Genomic DNA, 22,422 nt, shown 5'->3' with positions numbered 1-22,422 from the left:
GAGATGTGGTTGGGTGGAGACTGAAGGTTACTTATGACCAAACCGTTATAAAATAGAGACTTTGCCTCTTGGATGTGAGCCAGACACACTTTAGGGGAACACACGAGCAGTGTGTCTTCTTTAGGATTCAATCATAGGAAGCCCAGGCCTTATCGACATTTATGAAAAACTCCCATTCATGAAAATCCCCCAGAATCACTCTAGGGGTCCTTCCTGCCCAGGAAGGACCCTTTTTACTAAGATGAAGAAATCGGGAAAACTCTATTCCCTTGATTTCTTTTCCCCATTCGACAGTTCCACTTCCTTCCAGCAAAGTCCCCATGGAGCAGGTTAGACAGTAAATCCAGTTTATTCTAATGAAGACCTATAAACATTTTAAATTTTCTTGGGGTTTATAGCTGTAAGCTGACAGTGACTACCTGCACTCATGAATTTACAATGCTTGGAAAGGTGCTTAAGATAAAGGCTATGTTACCAACTAGCTGGAGTATCTGGTTCAGGGTCCCCAAAGGACAACCACAATTACAGCAATCACGTGCTTCACAAAGAAAGACTTCCATATGCTATATATTGTTATCACCTTCACTAATTTCACATATTTTATTTCAATTATTGATGTGATTACACTTCATGCACTTGATGTGATTACAAAGTAGTACAACTTAACATTTTAATCATTATGCAGGCACTCATGTATTTAAATAACATTATCTTTAGAAGTGAGTCCTTTGGGAAGTGTTAAACAAATCCCAGTGAGGTTGTTACTGCTCAACATTTTAAAACTCTTCCTTGGGAATTCTCTTTACAGTTAAATTAATTCATGAGTCACATAAGAAAATCAGGCCTATTACTTTTTAGTCCCAACCAAACAAATTTAATAATACAGTGAAAGTTTTTGGAGCAAATGATTTCATTATCTGGAACTGGCTGGTACTGGCATTTTCCTGTCCTTGCTTGCAATTTCCCCAGGCAACTGCAGATAACTGCGGTAGTGAACAGAATGGAAGCATTTAAGTGCCACTGTTGTTCTCTGTAATATTATCCCCAGTAAATTTATGTAACATCATGGTGTAAGGAAAATGGGGACAAAAGAACCCTCAATAAATTGTAAGCCTTCAGCTCCAAGGGAAATACCTTCTTTCTTTCTAACTCCTGGCCCCCTAAACTATCCACTCCCTAGGTCATTTAAGATCATTTTATGCTCATAATAGGTGCTCAGAAACTACTCCCAATTCACTAGGTTGAAGGTTGAAACCTACCTTTCTAATTTTTCCTTCCAACTGAAACCTAGATTTCTTAAAGGAAAAGACTCTGGTTTCTCCCCTGGATGGCTGGCTCACCACCAAAGTAAACAAGAGTTTCAGAACATTCTGAGTTTTCTCAACCTGTCACATTGCTTTATAGCAGTCAAACTAAATTCTTGTCTTGAGCTACTTTATTTTCAAAATCTCTGCAGAAATCACCCTCCTCCATGCCCAGGATCATGCTTTTTAGATTTAATTATTTTCACCAGTTCTGATAGATCATTTCACCTCCTGGCTGTTCTTTTTGTGCACGAGGAGGTTGTTTTTGCAGAGTGGGAAATAAGGCCCAAGGAGTAGATCATAATTTTCCAGATGTCTGTTTCCAAAAAGCCCTTCAAAGAGAACCAGCCTTTTTGGCTTTGTCTCCTCTTTAGTGAGGCTTCATGGCTTCTGTTACTTTGCAAATACCAAGTGCCCCGCACCTTATTGCTTTGAGACGTTCCTCTTTTCCTGAATACTTTTCTTCAGTTTATTCTTCCCAGATTCATTAATTAAAGTATTTTGTTTATTTTTAATTATTGTTATTATTTTACAAGTAGTCCTTATTGATAAAATTCCCAATTAGTACCCCTTTAAAAAAATGTTCTGAAGGCTCTCACATATTGGGTTTGATCTGTGTGATAACATTTTCTCTTGTGTTAATGAAATGTTAATGACTTCCTAAACCACACATTTTCAGAACTGGTTAGAAAAAGGAAGGAAACTAACATCATGGTCAGTGGAAATTTTTATGCACCCTTATAAAGGAGATAGCATTTATCCTTGTTTACAGATCAGTAGCTTAAGGCTCAGAGGTTAAGTGATTTGTCCCAAGTCCCACAGCTAGTAAGTAGCAGTGTCAGAATTCCAGCCACGTCTGCCTGGCTCAGAGTCTGAGTGCTTGGGCAAGGCTTCTCAGAGGGCTGGCTCCTTGGAGTTTCAGTTTCCAAATACTCCTCTAATTTGATGGAAACTTAAGAAAAATCAGTTGAGTTTGAACCTCTCAGACAGAAAAGATTATCATTACTGATTCCAAGAACAAGAAATATTGGTCAGGTTTAAGAGACAGGATCTTAAAGGCTAAAGGTATTCCAGGTTGTCCTAAGTTTGTTGAGGATGCTAAAAAGTAAGCAAAGTCTGAAAAAACTCCAATCCACAAGCAGTTGTCATACAAACTGCCCATTGGGTATACGAAATATTTCTATTTCCTCTTCCTCTTTAGTAATAATAATAATAACAACTCATTTAGAAAAGTCATACCAAGGAAGGAGGGTAAGTAAGATAAATCTGTTTAGAGGCTTGGGGTAAATAGAGGAATAAGGAATAGAGATGAAGTCAAGAAGACAAAGTATTTTCCCTTTCATCCTCCAAAACACACATACACACATTCGCCAACACCTTGCACTGCTGGCCACGTCCTCCTTCACCCAAGAAAATAACCCGAGAGCCTGGGTCCATGACGGAGTCTCTGTTTCTCTGTCTGGAGCAGCCCACAGCTTCCTCTCCTTTGAAAACCCCTTATGGTTTGCAGAGTCCTACAGTGCTAGAAAGCAATGTGCAAACCTTGGTCATACCTGATCCTTCTAAAGGTGAGAGTCTAAATATAAATTTTGCCTTTTCTGAAAATGAAGGGAACAGGCTCAAGATGCCCCTGACTTTTACACGCTGGAGTAAGCTACTCTAGGCCGGGTTTTCTGACTACACTCTTTCTACTTGTTTATATTGCTCATTGCTGGAAATCTCTGGTTTAAAAAAATTTTTTTTATTTTTAAATTGACATAAGCCTTACACACAGTGAAAACACAAATTTAAATGTACACTTCAATTACCTGACAGACGCACCCTAGTTATGATATAGAACAGCTGGTCTTTAATTTCTGGCAGCGTCAAATCTAGGACCACTGGACTAGTCTATTAAAGGGAAAGAAAGCTATCCTCAGGGAAATACAATTTTTATTTAAAAATTTTAAAGTTAAAACTTTAAAAGTCATATTCAGGCAAGTAAAACTTTAGGCACTTTATATATCTATTGCCCTTTTGCCAAAAGGGAAGAGGGGAAAAGCAATATGAATATACGTATGTATATGCAAGACTGGGACATTGTGCTGTACACCAGAAATTGATACATTGTAATTGATTGTATTTCAATAAAAAAAAAAAGAGGGGAAAAGCAAGTTAGTGTTGATTTTTTTAAGCTAGCTTCTTGTGATTTTAACCCTGCTTCCTTCGAGTTGGTGAGCTTCTCTGCTCTGCATTACACTTGCATGTTCACAGGAACATGTGAAGATTAGATTTCTCCCTTTGTTTTTACTTTGGATCTTGATTTTATTATACTATTAATATCATACTACAAAGTTCTCAGTTGCAGTTGGCTAATTAGTCTTATTCGTACTGAAAAAGACCATAATCCCATCTTTAACTTTGCACAGTGTAGTTCCATGTTTTCTACTCAGATGGTTCTCAACCATAATGCTATAATTATACCATTTTCTCAGCAGCGTCACCCACATACTATAATTACAGTCAAGCTAAGGCTGTGTTTATAGTGTACTAAAGAGGATGGAATTGTTTCATTTTAAGTGATTCATTTACCTCTTCTGCTGGTAACAGAAATGTGTGGTAATGGGATAGTCATGATCTTAATATGCTTCTCTGAACAACAATTTCAGATACCAAAAAGCCAAAGAAGGAAACAAAATCCATAAACCCCAATATGAGAAAGTATGGGAGACATGATTCCCAGTCTGGTTCCCACAATGGCCCCGCATCTGACAATCTAGGATGGGCGTGGTCATGGAGGTCAGCATGCTGGTGGCCACTGCGGGGTCTCAGGATGCCCTCCCTTGATCTGCTGGTGGCAGGACAGCCCCAGGCACCTCCAGTCATTTTGTAGGACTGCAATCATGGCAGTATTTTCAATCTAGGCTCTGGGCCTCTTGGATAATGACTCGTCTAAGCACAGGGAACTTCTGTCCTGCAGGACAGTCCATTCCTTTAAGACATATTTCATTCATATCCACTATGTGCCAGTTCTCTTGGAACCCAGCTCCCATGTATTTTATATCTGTCTTCTGCTTACTTGCCTGGATGAATTAAAGAAAGCTTTTGCTTGTTTTGTTTTTAAGTTGAACTATAGTTGATTTGCAATGTTGTGTTAATTTTAGGTGTATAGCAAAGTGATTCACATCTATATCTATATCTATAGCTATAGCTATAGCTATAGCTATGTCTATATCTAATCTCCATGTCTTGGCTACTGTAAATAGTGCTTCTATGAACATTGGGGGGCATGTACAAGAAAGCTTTTACTTTTACTGTGGTTGATGTAGACACACCCACAGTAGCTTGCATGCCAAAACATCCCAGTCTATAGACTGAAAGCCATTTTCTTGACATATGGGCGTGGACCCAGCCTGGCAGAGAGAGGAAGGAGGAGGGCGTGGAACAGCCCGGGGCTAAATGTGCTGGGCTCACCTGTAATCAGCCATGAGAACGTGCCTGCCAGCTCTCCGACACTGATGGGGTACAGACAGACACTTCATTTCCAGGGCACCTCTCATAAAACCTTGACATTCTTTGACTTTCATGCCCCATGGAACCTTAAGCAGGAGGAGTAGAAGCTAACGTTGTGGGAGACCGTAAAGGGGGGAAGACATGTGTAGGTACAAGTCTCAGGGTTTCATTTTATGAATTATCTCTCAAATGTATGGGATTTCCTTTTCTTTTTAGAGTAAGCCAAATTATGAACCAGTTTGGATAGCTTTTAGGCTAACAAGCCGATGTCTGTGGTGCAACTGACTCCTCTTCTTCGTTCTGAGACATCCAAAAGCTGAGCCTAAGGCTCTTAAAAGTGAGTCAGCAACGCTGGGGAACTGAATCATCTTCAAAATGAAATTCCATTATTTTGGGTTATCATTTTGATTTTCTCTTATTTATGTGAGCTTGAATGATGCTGCTGCCTGCAAGGCTCTCAGCCCTCAGCCCCTGACCTAGGACAGCAGGGCAGGAGTGGAGAGAAAGCAGGCTGACTGGCATGGACAGGGGCAGGGGTGGCCGTATTTCAAATATTTTCTATAGGCTTGTAAATGGCAAGCCTTCAAGTTGGACCTTCAAGACCAAACAGCTAGAAAGCAGAAATAAGAAAAAGCCTGCGTTCAGAAAATTGCAACTAACGGTTCCCTTTTCTGTTCTCGTTTTGGTTTGTGATTTCATCAAAAGCCTATCGGTTATTTTTCTTTTTTCTTGTTTCAGGAATGGTAAGAGGCTAATCTAAGGGGGCAGGATGTAAATACTCCACAGTCACATCATCTTGGAATCTCTACGGGGAACACAGCAGTTCTAGGAAATTGCTTGCACAAGCATTAGACCAATAGCAGAGCTTGGGTGCAAGCAAATATCATCATGCTAGAAAATAGCAGTAATGAAATCTTCAGCCCAAATTGAGCTCAAATATGACCTAGAGCCATAGCCTGAAAATCTAGACAAGTCATTATTTTTCCTTGCCACTTGCAAATAGAGTATCTTTCAACATCAACGCTTCAGGACCACACACTTCAACATAACTCATTCAGTGTCTAGTTAGCTAGAACTCAATATTTTCTGGTTTCCCCAGTAGCAATTTTCTTAACTAACATATTCATATAAAGTCCTTCCCTACTTTTTAGAGAGAGAATTTTGGTCACCAGCAAAACTAATTTCATGGTTCCCACTGGGGATGTGAATTGTCTTTATTTGGGGATGGAGGTTGAGATCTTCAGTTCACAATGGCTTACTCTATTTTTATTATGGAATTTGCAAATATATAGAAGAATAGAGTGTATGGTTTAATGAACCACTATATGTTCCTCACCCTGCTTCAATAACTATCAGCATTTGACCTATCCTGTTTTGTGTGCTTTCCTTATCTAGTTTTTTTAATCTTCTGCTTTCAACCATAACTATCTACATACATAATTATCTTTAAACACTAAGGACTCTCTCATTTAAAAAATAATACCAGAATCACACCTAATAAATAAAGACCCCTCAATATCATCTAATACAGTCTTCTCAAATTTCCAAGAAAATATCTCAAAAATGTCTTTTGGCTTTGTTTGAATCAGGATGCAAACCAAGCCCACACGATGTCTCTTAAGTCCAAATTCATGATACTTCCTCTCTCTTCTTTTTATTACATCATTTCTTTTTAGTTGAAGATAATTTCCTTTAGCTTACTGCATTCTTAAAGAGTCATTTAAATAGATAAACAAGATTATACTGTATAGCACAAGGAAATATGTACAAGATCTTATGGTAGCCCACAGAGAAAAAAATGTGACAATGAATATATATATATGTTCTTGTATAACTGAAAAATTGTGCTCTACACTGGAATTTGATAGAACATTGTAAAATGATTATAAATCAATAAAAAATGTTAAAAAAAAGAGTCATTTAAAATGTTCCTCTATCCCTGTTATTTCCTATAAACTGGCAGTAAGACCCAGAGGCTTAATTACATTCAGTTCAACTCTCATGGTAAGAATCCATTATGGGTGGTCCTGTGGACTCCTGTATCAGGGATATATAATATCATATGATGATAAAACTCCTGTAGGTTCAAAGTGATCCACCCAGAATAGAGTATCCCTTAATCTTTGTATCACTCACTCATGATCTAGCCTAAATCATTATGTCACTAGGGCTTCTAAACTGGTTATTTCTCTAATCCTACCATTTCATCTCCATTTATTAGCTTGAATACATCTATTTAAAAAACAGTAGCAAAAAGAAAACAACTTTCCTTCATCCTGAAATGCAATTCATATAAAAATTCAAGACAATTGCTTGATTATTTCCCTGATGTATCAATTTTTACAATAATGAGTAAATGTTCTAGTAAACTCCAAAGGTGATCATTTTTAAAAAAATGTCATTATGACCTTTACTGACGGTTCATACTATGATGCAATTTTTTAAGGGACTGGAATGATAGGAATAGAAATGAAGACATTTCATCTTTTTCAGCTATTCTGGGCTATTTTCAGAAGAAAAGCACAATGTGTAATCTTGGCTATCTTCTCCCCTTCCATTCCCCTTTTCTCTGTACTCTATCATCCTATTTCACCAGGCTTCCTCTATAAAACGGCTGAAGACAAGAGTAGAGACTAGATGACGTATAAAAATCCATGCACATATGCAAATCTTCTAGGGAAATCCCTGTGGATATTTAGTGCAGGATTCCCACATACTCAGGGAAAGGTCAGTAAAGACAGCCACAGTCTAAACAGTTGAACTCTGGGTCAACTCATGTGCTTGACCCACACCATGACCACAGTGCTGAGCACGGCTGCAGAAATGCCACAATCACCAGCAACCTGTTCTCCTTCAAACACTGGAATAGCAATAGGTAAGCCCTTAGAAAGAAGCTCCCTCATCAACAGTTTTCAGGAAGTGCTGTGGTTCTTTTATTTCTCTTGGACATTCACAATGCACCCATGCAGATTAGACTCTGAGTGGTCTGGGAATAAAGAAGCCTGTTAAACTTTGCATGTTCCGACATTTCCCAAGCACTGGACAAATGGTAGGTTAAAGTTAAGGTTAGAGTTCTTTGCAGGAGTGTGTGAAAAATCTCTGTGGAGGAAATTTAAAAAAAAAATGTGTAGTGGGTTACATTGTATTCCTCCAAGATATGCCCAAGCCCTAACCTCTGGTACCTCTAAAAATTACATAGTTGGAAAAAAAGTCTTTGCAGATATAATTAAAGTAAGGCTTTCAAGATGAGATTATCCTGGATTAGGGCTCTAAATTCAATGATATGTGTCTTTATAAGAAAAGAAGAACAGAGTCAGACGCAGGGAAGAGGCCATGTGAAGTCAGAGATAGGGATTGAAGGGTGAAGGGTTACATCTACAAATCAAGGAGCACCAAGGACTGCGAGCACTTTCCAGAAGCTAGGAGAGAGGCAGGAACAGATTCTCTCTCAGAGCGTCCAGAGGGAATCAACACTGATGCCACCTTGATTTTGGACTTCTGGCCTCCGTTAACTGTGAGCAAAGAAACTTCTGTTGCTTTAAGCCACAGGGTTTATGGTAACTTGTTACACAGCAGTCCTAGGAAATGAATGCAATGTGCCTGAATCCATGGAGTCGGATTCAGTAGACCTGAGGTCGATGTCTGGCATTTGTCTCTATTGAGAATGTCCATAGGTGATTCTGATGGGCATACCCACCCAGAACCACCACTTTAGGATCTGGGGTTGAAGGGTTGGTCACCTGCTTATATTGACAACCTCCTAGGACTTTTGGCTCATGCTGTGTCTCTGAAGCATCAATGAACCTCTTGCCCTATATCTCTGGGTCTCTGTTTTTCTGAGAAAGTGGTCCCAAAGAAAATATTTTGGGGTCATCCCTTAAGAAGTACATTGGAAGTCATTTTTATAGGTGGTGATGATGGTCAGGGTTGTGTGACTAGAAGGCGGTAACTCTGGGATCAGAGGGAGGAGAGAGAAAGCAGCATTTATCACGTTACTCATCTAGATCTCACTTGAAGGGGTTCTTCTTCTGAAGCCTGATCAAGGTGGAGCGAACTTTCTTTAGGTAACCTTAGAAAATCTTGGTCTCCTATGCCTTCTAATCCTCCTCCACTCAGCTTGCTTCTTTTCCTCAGCTGCCCGAGAAGAGTGCTTCCTTCATCCCCAGCTTCTAGTCACTTGAAAACATCTTTCTTTCTTTCCCCAGTTGCTCTCATTTGAGCTGCCTTGCTTCCCTGGATCTTTAGGATGCACTTCCTCCCTCTCAGTCTTTGGTTTCTCCCAAAGGAGAAGGGAATGTGTCTCTAGTCCTGTCAATAACAGGTGACTAATAAACAAGGCACCTGCTCTTAAAAATACCTCCACAAGGAGAGGTCTGTGAGGCAGGACAGAGCTGGCGTGTGCTGTCTGGTTATCTGGTGCGACAGCTTCTCACTTCGGGGCTGATATACCCTTGGAAGCTATTTACTCATGGTTTAACCAAGATTATTCAGTCAAAAACAAAATTTGGCGGAAGGTACTGAAGAAAAATGTCAACATTTTTGCCCTAGCTGGTTCTTCGCCCAAGAAAGGCAGGCTATTTAGAGCAGAGTGTAGGGGCAGAAAGAAGGTGGGGGATCGCGAGGGCAGGATGAGAGACTGGAGGAAACATTCCTTCTCCTCATACTCCACCGAGCTCCCGATCCAACTTTCAGAGCCAGCCACAGTCCACCTGCAGCCCGAGTCAGACAGCCTAGCCTGGGGACTTAACCACTAGTCAGTGTATTACTTGTCGCTGCTGTTAAACCTGATTTGGGAACCTGCCTAATTGGTGAACTTCTGAAGCAAAAATACATTTTAAGTTAGGGACTCCAGGACTCACAAATTGTATACAGAACCCTAGTGATAAAACAGTACTTGATTATTGCCAAATGACTCATCCAGGCAGTAAATGTTCTAAAAGCTCAGAGAAGGGAGTTTGGGACTGAATTTTGCCCAGTAAAGCTGCCCTTTGGAAAAGTAGAAAAAGTTTGTTTTAAAAGCACATCTTTGAGCAGTCTGTACAGCCATGCCACCTCTTCTATAGCCAGGACAGTATTTATCAGGCGAAAGAGGAAGAAAGGGAACAACATTCCAACATCCTATGAGGTGTCAAGTACTGTGGAAAACATTTGATGGAGTCCTACCTAAGGGCAGCCCTGAAGCAAGACTCTGAAGCAAGGAAATCAGACTCTGGCAGCAGCTCTTTCTTGCTCTGACCCATCACCTCTTTGGACGTCTTTCTTGCATGGTACCCACGTCTTATCCTTTGGACATCTGGAGGTTGGCAAGCCTCTCAGTCCCTTCCTTTCAATACATGCTCCCTGGCTCCCCACCTATGAAGGGCCAGACAGACCTCCAGTCCAGGCTGAAGTGCTAACAGCAGAACACAAAAGCAGGGCTTCTCAAGTGAGGTGGAAATGGAGCTCTTTTTGTAGAGATAAGTGGCAATTAGAAGACATATCATGGGGGGAGGGTATAGCTCAGTGGTTAGAGCACATGCTTAGCATGCATGAGGGGCCCGGGGTCAATCCCCAGTACCATTAAAATAAATAAATAAGCCTAATTACTTCCCCCACCAAAACAAAAACAACCCCCTCCAAAACCCCACAAACAAATAAATATAATATTTTTAAAAAGACACATCTATAACATTAAAATTTCTTTTTTTAAATCAGTGTTTCTCTAACTGGGCTGTACAGGCATTCTCTGAACTTGGGGAGAATTTTATTTCCTTAAAAAATATACCACTCAATTATGAGAAATATTCTAGATCCAGCATCCTTCCTATCCTCCCAGAAAATAGAAATGAACCTGAATAGGAGCTAAGCTTTTGTGAGTGGGGTGAGGAGGTAGGTAGAGTGTTCCCAGCAACCCAGGCCACCACTGCTTTAGGAGTAGGAGTAGCAGCACTAGTAAAATAAATAAAATACCTTGTATTTACTCCATACCTACTTTGTGCCAGGAATAGTCTATGTACATGTCTGCTCCTCATAATGACCCTTCGGGAGAGATACTAGTATCTCCATTTATAGACAGATAAATTGGAGCTCATGGCATATGAGCAATATGCCAGGTGCACACACACATGACAACCCGGGATCTCCTGCTCCCCAAATTCCAAAGTCCTCATCACACAGCCCGGACCCCCACTGAAACCAGTAACAGAGTTTGCTGCGACCACTCCTGTCTGATGGGAACAGCACCTCCAAGACTTCTGTGGAAACTTCTGGTCTGCTTTTCCCGATGAGAAAGAAGAAAGGCAGAAGAGGAAATGCACGGCTGCTCTCAGATTTGGGAAACAATTACACTTCCCATCAGGGTTAATCTTAGTGCTGCGGGAAGGCACCAAACCAAACACCGTGAGATCTAGGCGGATACCTCTCCCTCCACTTCCCTTCTGCGTTTGCTCTCAGGTCATCCCTGAAGCTCAGCATGATGTTCACTGAACCGATATCGAGGATCCTATTTAGTGTAAGGCCTGGCTTACGTTGTGATGCAGGGAACAGAGCATATAAATATGAGGGAAGCCTAAGTCCTCGCCCTCTAAGAGGTTATAACCAGAGGGAAGCTGCCACGTGCACGCAAGCCACTTGAGCTCGATGCAAAAGCTGCACAGCTTCAAAAGCAAGGCTGCAGGCTCTCTCTACTACTTGTGTGACTCACGGGTCACAATCAACTTTGGGATGCTTTAACTTTCTAGAGTCACTAAAAAGGGTTCACTACCCACTAGGGTCACCCACGGTGAAAGAATGTTTGTCTTGGATTTCATCCCTGAAAAATGTGTGTTACGCTTTGGAAGAGAAACCATACTAGGAACTGGCATATAGAGTACATGCAGGCCCACTGGAATTTTTAGGGAGATGCTTAATCATCCTTCTCAGACTTAAAAAAAAAAAAATATATATATATATATAGTGGTCATTTCTAAGATCAAGGCTTTTAGAGGACTGTGTCCACGGATTTCTAACTGCTTTCTTCCTGTTTGGGTTCCAGAAGAAACAGACAACCTTGACCTATGTTTACAGTCAAGAGGACCCGCAGGTACTTGAGGGGGCTGACCTTGAGCTGTGGGCTCTTTCCGCCTCCAGAGGTTCAGGGACACTGTCTACACATGCACACAGAGAGCAGATCTCTTGCAAACTGAGTGGTAAATATCTACTTACCACTGATTATGGCTCGGCAAATTGCTGGGAGTTGAGGAGGATAAAAAAGTTGAGACCTAATATTTATCTTACAAAGAATCCTTAACTCCCAACAATTACATGTGAAAGCAGGCAGTGTATAATCCAGCACTGATTCTGGGAAACTAATAGCAGGCCTTATCTGGGTATTCTAGGCTGGAAAAAGTCACTGTCAAGTCCGTAATTTGAGATAACTGAACACTGTCATTTGAATGATCAATATTATGCATTAACCACACTTTATTTTGCTTAACTAGGGGCAGAGGCAAAGCACTGCACTGGCGGTGCCTTCTCTACTCTCCTGTTGTGGTCTGTTTAAGAGATTTAGGGAGGCTGTTTAGTCTGTACCTCCGTTTCTTCTTGTCGAAAGTACATCATTCTCCTGGCCTTCCTCCTACTTGGGAGAAGCAAGGAAGTGGGATAAATAGTATTTGCGGGAGGCTTGGCACTATATGGAGGTTAGTGCTGCCTGTGAGTCAGGAAGGGCTGCCACTAGTTCGGGTGCAAGAGAGAGCCAACATAAACACTGTTTTCTTAAAAGGGATCCTGCTAATCTGTGTTTACTTACTGAATCATTTACTGAGTTGTTTATAAACAGTCGACTGTCAAGAATTCCATGTCCACTTCCATGTCAGAACCCAGTGTCACTGCTGGTCTCCAGTGTGTGTCCAAAGCTCAAGTTCTTCGGAACAAATACAGGCTGCACGGTCTAAGATACTGTCCCTGCGTGGACACGTCGCCCTGATGCTGCGCTGCTTTTAGCTCTGTTGTCAGCTTGTGCTTATTTTAGTTGTAGTGTCTGCTAATAAGCCCTGAAGGTTGAAAACATCTGATGAAAAAGAATGATGACAGCTTGGACGGTTATGGGGCTCTTATGGGGCAGTGATGGGTCATAGGCAGGGGTGGGGCTATCGTTGCCTGGGCAGCTAAAGTGTCCACAGGATACCACAGGGATGACCCGGAGCATCCTGCAGTGTACCCTAAGACCAGACCATGACCTGAAGCTAAGGTTGGTGGAAGGCTTTGGGGAAAGACTCTAAGAATTTATAGTGATGGACAAAAGAAATGTCTCCTGCATATATTTCTCTCTCTCTTTTCATAAATGACTGCCAAAGGGCATGGAGGTACTCTGGTAGCCAAAGAGTAATTAAGACACTGGGGAAACCTGGCTCCTATTTTTTGAATTTTATGTGCGTGCATGTAAAATCCAATGATTATTCATTAAATGCTTGGCATTTGCCAGGTCCTTACCAGGTACTGTAAGATACAAGGATGTAAAAGACATAGCCCCTATCCTTAGGGATGGTACAGTCTATTAGAGGAATAGAAAGCACATAAAAGTCTCCATTAGGTTGAAACAAATGACATAATGATACTGAGGTCTCGAACAGAGCTGAGTATGGGAAATTTCATACAGTTCAATTCTAACTCTCATTGGAATATAAACAAGAGCCACGAGAGACTACAGTAAACACCACGGGGGCAGGTGCTATTCTAACTACTTTAGATACATCACCACTTGTAATTCTCACCACAACTTTATGAGGTAGGTACTATGAGCATCTTTATTTTAGAGATAAAAAAAAAAAAAACAGAACTAATGTACAGAGAGGCTGTGAAATTAGCTAAAATCATGCAGGAAGTAAGTGGCAGAGCTGAGACTTACACCAGAGCTGCCTTGCTCCAGAGGCTGAGCTCTTCAAGCCCTGTGCTACATACTCTCTCCTCGCGAGGGAGGGAGAAAGGGCTACACAGATTCCAAGATGGACGTGCACATTCTCTTTGTGGGTAACGGAATATTTGAAATATGCCTTAAAGACAAAATCCATAAAGGGGTGTTCCCAACTGGGAGGTAAGAAGCGGTCATTATGAATGGCTATAATGAAGCAGAAATGCAAGGGACATAACGTGGGTGTACAGAGCACACAAGGGAGATGAGGCTAGAGAGGCACATGGGAGCCCTGTGGTGGGTGAATTATTTAAATGCCAGAGAGGTGAATTATTTATCATTTAGAGAATGGCGGGGAGCTACTCAAGATGGTGGGCCAGAAGAATGCCCGGATCCAAGATAGGCAAGAAGAATGGATGCGGAAGTCGAGAGTACGATGGCTGGGAATAGAGAACAAATAGGAGGCAGGGAAGACGAGGGAGGCTGCAGGAGTCCAGCTAAGAATGTACAGTAAGGACCCCAACAAGCAAGATGGTAACTCTCTTAAATTTTTGTCTCATACAAGCGTTTTCATTGACAAGTAACTCACCATTGTAAAGGAAATTGTTTGTAAACTTAGACAAATTTAAGCAATTCATTTGCTATGCCCATCTTATATGATAATCTTTGGGGATTCTTTCAAGCTGAATTCTGACCCCAGTCGTGGATATTTATGTTCAGTTTGCCTGCTGTCATAAAATCTTGGGACTATTTTATGTCCCAACTGCCAGGCAATGAAACTTCAATAGTTTTCTCCAGTTGGATATTCATTTCCTTTTGAGGTGGAAATGCCATTGATCACACAATTTACACTTCCAGAGTAACATGTGATAAATTCAGTGAAGAAAAATGGCTTTAAAAAATGGCAGGAAAACTCTCCTTCAGAAAGATATACCATCATCCAGTAATTTCTCTCCATGTATATTTAATAAGTCTTATGTATTTGGCCCATATGATCATCAAATCCTTTGCCAAAAATCAGCTATGAGAAATAAAATTATTGGAAAAACACAAAGCACATGGAAGCAGCCTAATTCAGGATTCTGCCTTCTTCAAGAGCACTAAAAATGTTCTGATTTGTTCTAGAAGATTCTAACTATCCTCATTCCCCCTGCAACACAAAGCAGCTTTCTTTGTGGTAAGTTTGTACCATTACTTCCTTAAAGTACACAAAGATGTCTATCTTTTTAAACTGTAAACTCCCTCAATATCCTTCTTATCCTGACGTATGTTTTCCCCCAACATTTATGCCTTTGCATAGGTGAAGTATGCTCTACCCATGTGTGTGGGCTGAAAAGTCCTCATGGGACTTTTAAAAATAGCTCTTTGTTTCCAGAAAATATTTCTTGAGAATGTACTCTGGGGAAGTCATGCTAGTATGTGCCCGTTCGCCATGGATTAGGCCGGGTACCCACGCAGAAAGCAAAGCCCTGAGGGCTTAGAAGATGTGACGCATACCTTTTGGTAAGCAAGTGAAGGAAGAGATGAGAGCAATGGGTGATTCTGTAGGTGCTGCATTGCATGGGTTAATCTGAGCTGGTCTGGTTTGACTGCATGCTTTTCTCCAGTTCCTGACGCCTGGCAATGCTATGTACGGACTGTGTTAACTAAAGATGGATGATGTGTTGCCATCATGGGTCCTGACATGTGTCAGGGTGGGACATGTCAGCCTGTCAGTGCTGCTTAGCAATATAATGAGATTTACGATTTGGACCTAAATTCAGTGGAACTGGGGGCTGATGGTTAAGCTATCCACATAGCTAGAGCAGACCGACATGACCAGTTTACTACAGGAAACTCCATCACCAGCAGACTTTGGGTTTCCTGGTACCAAGATGCTTGGCGGGCACAGGGGTAGTGGTTCTAGACCTGGAGACAAAGTATGTCCAGTGTGTCAGAGGACAAAGGGGCCCACACTTGGGCCCTCCAGCCCCCGGTCAGTCTGGTCAATGCACAGCCCTCATTTACTGTTCCACACTTTGTTGTTCTCTGAGGTAAACCATTCGATTCCTCTGAGTCCTTTTAGTGACAGGACACTTCAGGTGATTCATGTGCAGTTAACACAGGTGGCGAGATCCGATCCCCCACGCTTGGCCCCAGCAAACCCGGAGGCGCCGTGACAACAAGGGGTGCCGGTGGGAACTGTTAAGTGTGGAGCTGGGGTAGGGGGAGTGGGGAGCTACTAAGGATACTTCCATGCAATTAACTTGCACTGTCATTGATTACTGACAGTTGAGGTACTGTGACCGCTACGACCCTGAATTAGACCCAGCTGTTCATAACCCAGATGCGGGGATAAGGGACACACGCAAGTAACTATGCTCCACAGCAGCATTCACCGTACTCCTTCAGAGCGGAATGAAGCAGTGTGACCTCTCACAAAGGCAAGCGTGGAGGAGGGTGGGACTGCCTTGGGCCAAAGGTCTAAGCATTTTGGCTGAACCTTCGAGTAGGGATAGGATTTATATTTCCAGAACGCAGTGTGCGGAGGAAGGAAGATAGTTCTGGAAGGTGGGATGGCCGGAGCAAAGTCCCAGAGGAGGGAAAGCACAGTGCTCCTGGGGAGCAGCGGGTGGCCTAGATGTACAGGCTGGGGTCGGATAACAGATGGTGGCCTTGAGTTAGGCTTGCTGTTACAATTTAGGTAGTGGGAAGGGTATTGTGATAGTTAAGGGTTTTTAGAGCAGAGGGACATGTTGGGTTCTGTAAGTTGCTCCTGGCAGCGGAAGGTGGATAAGAGGAAGGAGAGATGGGGTGGGGCAGGAGGAGAGAGAAGGGAGACAGCCGTTAAGGGCTTACTGTACCAGCCCGTGTAAAGGCGGCCTGCAGACGGGGGTGGGGGCGACAGTTTTTATGTTTGGACAGTTCTGTCTAGGATTTGCTCTGAGAGGGTTTTTTTTTTTCTTCCTCTGTGGGGTTTTGCTTCGAATCTGAGAATTCAGAAAAGCGTACGTAGGAAATGTGGGCACTATAATCATGTACTGACAGGACATTTTGTGTTGAACACTCATTTTCTGTGTAAAACAACCCTCCAGGGAGAACATGAGATCCCTGAGGTTAGGACAGTGTCTTGCACATTTCCTTTTCTTCCGCAAGGTGCAGAGCGAGAGCTGAGTGCACAGCAGAGAGTTAAATGTTTGTGACACAGTGACCCAGAGAGGTGAGGGGAGCACTAGGGTCTGTGACATCTCAACTAGACGCTTGGATGACAAAGGCGGCCATGGGTCCGAGTGTGTGCACTGTGGAAGGTGCCCACTGATACAGACACATCCACTGATGTGGGTTACTTTATCCAGCCAGTCCCAAGACAGAGGGAAGGTGGCTTTAGAAAGGGAGGAGCTGGAAGGATAGGATTCTTCCTTGCATGGGGAGGTCACTGTCTGTGTGATGGACCACTGATGAAGGGTAACAGCAATTATTCGTGCTTATCACGAGGACAGAAAATCAACAGATGCCAAATGCCTGGCAGGAATTTCTGCGACACAACCGCCAGACTCAGAAGTTGTACTTCAGTGGGGCCCAAAGCTTAAGCAACTCAGACCCCACGACTTGACAAAGAAAGGCTTAGGGAAATCGTATTACCACTTCAGGAGAAAGTGAAGGGCAGTGTATTGTGTGTGTGTGTGCATGTGTGCGTGCGTGGGTGCGTGCGTGTGCGTGCGTGTGTGGGTGGGTGGTGGGGGTAGGGTTCCAATGTGGGATGGAGCAAGCACCATTAGTAGAACATTCTTAACTGTTTTCTTCTCATTTCTTCACAGAAAGTAACAATAAGTCACTACGTCTGCTGAGTGAAGGCTTTGGAACAGACTGGCTAATGTCACCAACAGCTACCCCTTTTACAGGTCCTCACATTAATTAGGGAGAGTAACATGACAAATGCTTCTAAAACAGGGGAGTTGTAAAGAGTCTGTGGTCTGGAACAACAGACACATGGATGACGTTTGTTAAAAGCAGGACCAACCCTTCCTCTGAGTCACCGCCAAGAAAAATGATGTTTACATCTCTTATTAGAAATGTACTCTGCAATTTAGTCATAAAACCCAAACGATGGTTTCATGACGCCAGAAAGACCAATGAAACAGCAATGGCTTAAACACAATCAGGTACACTGTCTTCCCTTCCTTTGCTGTGCACTCTGGACTCTGGCATATACTTCAACTGAGGGGGGAATAATCCACCCCTAGTATTTTATTAAAGGTATCTACTATGTGATCAGGATTTTTTTTTTGGTGGGGGGGGGGAAGGGGTTAGAACCAGCATAAAACATGGGCTTTGACTAGATTAACTGCAACATAATTAATTTGTGCAACCCACACAACTCATTGAGTCCTGCGCACACTACGAACATATATGTGAAAATATTGCAAAATGCTGTCACAGAACAATGGACAAAGTTCCATGAATGCTTAGGGTCAGAACAGGTCTTCAGGCCTAGAGGATTTGGAAAAGCTTCCCTAGAGAGCTGATGTTTGAGTTCATCTTGGAGATGAAGAGATAGCTGGCCCAGGACAGGAGGGTGATGTGCAAAGCCATTTTAAGGAGAAGAGATGGCTTGTATGAAGGCAGAATTTTGGAGCCTAAAGCGATTTGGTTGAAAGGACCAATCTGTCTGTTACCATGATCATTAGGTAAAGAAATATCTTAAAATAATAATGACAAGACAATACAGGACTTGTAAAAACAGGCAGATTCCTAAACTCAATAAACTGATTGTTGGCCTACAATAAATGATTTCATCTTTTTTTCTTTTGAATTAATTTGCCCTTACTTAACCTCTAAAGAGAAGCCTATAAGAGAAACAAAGAAGTAGCCTTGCAGAGAAGTTGAAAAGGAAATTCTGAAAAAAAAAAAAAGTTTTCTGTTTGCCTGTGCAATTTCGGTCAGTCATCCAACCAGTTACCGAATCCCAAATAAAACAGAGAAAGGACAGTATCTCGAATCACAGTAAAGCCTGGGCAATATTGCTGAAGGCAGAAAAAAGACAGAAATTCTTACTTGTCTCTAGGCCTGGATTAACTCTCGGCAGACTCTGGGATCCTCTGACAAGGAGAGCTGGGGTGGCTGGAACAGAAAGAAAGAAAACCATTAGTCATCCCTATAAAAAACAGTCTGACGGGGCCTTGTTACAATCTCATCTCCAAATGACAAAATGTGGCCTGGCCCAACCTCACAACAATTCCCTCCTTTTTCTTTCTAGAACTAAAATTGCACCTACCCTTTAAAAAGAACTCTTAAAGATTCAGAGCAAATGGAAACCTTCTGGTCTTATTTACCTCTGGTGTCATGCCTGGACTCGGTCAGGAACAATGAAAAAATGCCTTCCTACACCACTTGAGTCCAGACTTAAGTCTTGCTTGTGAAAACAAGGAAGAACATAAATTCTTTTTAAAAACAGTATTTAAAAGAAAAGACAGATCAGTCAAAAATGTTTATTCTTAGAAATAAACATGTGAGCAATCCTGGGAGTAGGGAAGGAATGAGGGGAAGTGAAAAGTTGGACAAGAGGGAGACGGAACTTTTTGATGCGAGGTGGGCAATGAGTCATCTATTATAAAAGCAGTTCTAATTTTATTGATACTAGTGTTAGGTTGCATTAAAAATAGGGAAAACTGAAAACGATCAGCGTTACCACTGAACTGCTGAACTGGGTTGCTCTGCAAATATTTCAGTTACAAAAGTCTACAACTGCTATCTGGGCTTGGTGGAGAAGGGGTGTCTCCAGGAGTCTCCACATCACATCATGTTATCCTTGGGTTATTAGAGAAGCAGCTTGGTCCAGGCCCACCACAAACACCGAGCACCACCTCAAAGCAGTGAAACTGCTGGCGCTTCTGGTCCTCAGTAGAAACCCACAATAACAGTGCTAAAAATAAAACTTTTTTTTTTTTTAACGAGAGCAAAAAATTCTATTGAATTTTTACATGCACCCAGAACCTTTACAAGAGAATGAAGATACCTGAGAGTTACCAGAGCAGGAAGAGTTTATTCCCTTTTAGACAGAAAAAAAAAAAACACGTGAAGAATTGACAAGACAAGGGGGTTTGGGCTTGCTTGCAGTAGTAAATGGTAAAGTAACAAGGTTTGTTTATACAGTCATCTAAGCCCTAAGAATGTCCCCCTTCGTCCAGGAAGAGATCTTTCTTCGATATGAAGAAAAGAGAAAGACAATGAAGATGTGTGGCAGTGAGCTGACTCCTCCCATCTCCCAGAATTTCAGAGCGGGCTGAATCCTGGTCTGCTGTCGGGATCCACTTTCCAGTGTGTGTTTCCACTAACTCGCCCTACCTGGCTCAGCAGTAGGAAGCTGGGTCTGGAGTTCAGAACATGGAACCCACCAGAGGAAGATAAGAGCCTCTTATTCAATGCTGCAGAATTCTAACCCCTGAGAGTGTTTTCAGTCTGGGCATGGAAGTGATAGTATTTTTCCAAGTGAAGTTAGGTTTGGGGGGCTTTGGTGAATTAATACTTTAAATTCTGTGACTATTGTCTTGAAAAGTGTTTCTTTTCATTCTATCTATAAATTTTAATATTAACTTCATCATCGGTCGAAGCTCATTTACTCCCACATGCAAGAAAGAATTATGACAAAAAGCAGACGGAATACATGTTTTCCCGGAGTAGATAACGTAATGCACTTTGATTGTAACGTGTGACCAGAAAGGAAAATTTGCATTTTATGAAAATCCCCTGAAGTCTACTCACTGTCTTGATCTCCTAAGACTTGTTTATGACCATTGTCTAGACCTCAACCCCCATCCCGGATTTCTTGCTACAAATCAGAGGACACTTTATTACATCTTGCCTCAACTGGGCACTAACACATTATTTTGGGTCAAGGATTGGCAAGTTTATGTAACTTCCAACTGTGAATAACCTGTCTCACTGACAACTATATATGCCTTGAGAAAGTTTTGATAGCTTAAAAAAAAAAAGAGGAAAGTTAAGTCAATCATGGAATGACACACAATCACATGTGTTACTTTGGTCAAAATTATCCAGCAAGTTTGTCTCAATTTTCAGCTTGAAACTGAGAAAACAGACACCAGTTTCCAGGCTCAGATCAGCAGGAAAGTTGACGGATTTCTCCAGAATGATGACTGATATGGAATGTGGGGGTCAGTCATTAGGCCCCCAGGGAACCCACGGAGCCAAACCCCAGGCCTGGAAATGCCTGGGGAGGCCTGGCCACCCCTGACTCCTCCCAAACCAGGGTTTTGCTTTCCTTGCAGACAGACATCTGGTGCTTTCCTCTTCATGGTATGTTTGGTAACATTTTCACGAAACAAAAAGCCTTACTCAGCTAACACCCTCCGCAATATGCTATGAATCAAGACATAAAAGGAAACAACAGCATCCTTGGGGAAGAACCGCAGATCTATGCCAGTGCCAAGAGGCTGCCGGTTCCCAGAGGCCAGCACAATGATCAAAACTGTGCCACCTTAGCAAATGGAGGTGTCACCTGCAGTTGTCAGTTTTCGTGTCCAAGCTGTTGTCACTGGCTAGAGGGGCTGAGCAACGGGTGAAAACAAACAAAGGGTGACAATAAGTAGAGAATCACAGCTCCAGTATATCACATAGGGGCTTTCAAATGCTGGCATTATGACATGAATGAGCTCCAGCCCCCAAGCTACAGCCTTGGGGAGCCCACAGCTTCTGGGCAGGGATCTATAAAGGAAGGAGAGGTCAGCATTGGGGAGTGATGCAGTGGCCCTTAACGAGTCCGGAGGAGCTTCCTGGGGAAGGTGACTCCTTGAGATGGGTATTGAATTTGGGATAAACAAGCAATGAAGAGCAAAGGAAAGGGCAGTTGGAGCCAAGAGAAGCACTGAACAGAGGTGAGAGGTAAGACACAGCCTGGGCATGTAAAGAGCAGTACTTTGTCGGAAGAGGGTGGAGCACAGCTGAGCTGGGATGTGTTGAGTGGGGGGGAAGTCAGGGGCATCCTGGGGGTAGTCTTTCCAAACAACTTAATTTTGATCCTGTAAACACTGGAGAACGACTGCTTTGTAGTGCCCTGGGCTGGAGCTTCACGTGGTGGATCTGCCTAAGAACGAACTGCAATCTAACCTTTCCTACTGATGTCCAACTATGGACTCAGCTTCCCAACTATGGCACATAACTAACTGGACCTCAGTTTCTCTGTCTGTAAAATGGGGACAGTAGCAGTATCTACATACGTGAGGTTTAAATCAGTTAGCACATGCAATATATTAAATATACAATATAATAAGTGCTTAGTTAACATTAGATAATGTTACCATTATCACCGTTATGATTGCTACCACTACCCTGAAAGGGCCTGTCTTTTCCCATGGAGAGCTTGACAGTGTTTTCACATGAGACCTTGTGAGCTTAGGGCTTTGCACATATGAGGACAGGACGCTGCCCTATGCCCGGCAAGATCCCCTCTACTTAGGTCCTCCTGAGCAGGCCGGATGCAGGCAGTGGGATCCTGGGGAAGTGATATCAGTGGGACTGGGGATGGGAATCCACCTGGGACTAACGGTAGTCAATTCCAGTTCTTGGAAGTTGGTCAATTCTCTACTGTCTTGGTAAGAAAGATAGTGGGGGAAAAAAATCAATGTTCTTGCGAGGACTGTAATTTTCCAGTTATATGGCACTTAGAACAAGCCCCGAATAGACAGTGCAAACACAAGTAAACCAAGATACCACAAGTGGCAACCAGTCCACACAATGACAAGAGATAATGGAAAGGGC

General features: G+C 42.4%; 1 protein-coding gene across 3 annotated transcripts in view; it reads right to left on the bottom strand.

Annotated features, from left to right (window-relative positions):
• GHR (growth hormone receptor) overlaps positions 1-22,422 on the bottom strand; it is a 238,665-nt gene that overhangs the window by 45,782 nt on the left and 170,461 nt on the right. For all 3 annotated transcript variants that reach the window (XM_010957409.3, XM_045518379.2, XM_045518382.2), the window contains exon 3: positions 18,700-18,765. In XM_010957409.3, the coding sequence (XP_010955711.2) occupies positions 18,700-18,765 (66 nt within the window). The remainder of the gene's footprint in view (positions 1-18,699; positions 18,766-22,422) is intronic.

Source organism: Camelus bactrianus, chromosome 3, assembly GCF_048773025.1.
Source record: "Camelus bactrianus isolate YW-2024 breed Bactrian camel chromosome 3, ASM4877302v1, whole genome shotgun sequence".
NCBI lineage: Eukaryota > Metazoa > Chordata > Mammalia > Artiodactyla > Camelidae > Camelus > Camelus bactrianus.
The sequence above is the reverse complement of the archived record's forward strand: the minus strand, read 5'-3'. Positions and strand labels throughout refer to the sequence as shown.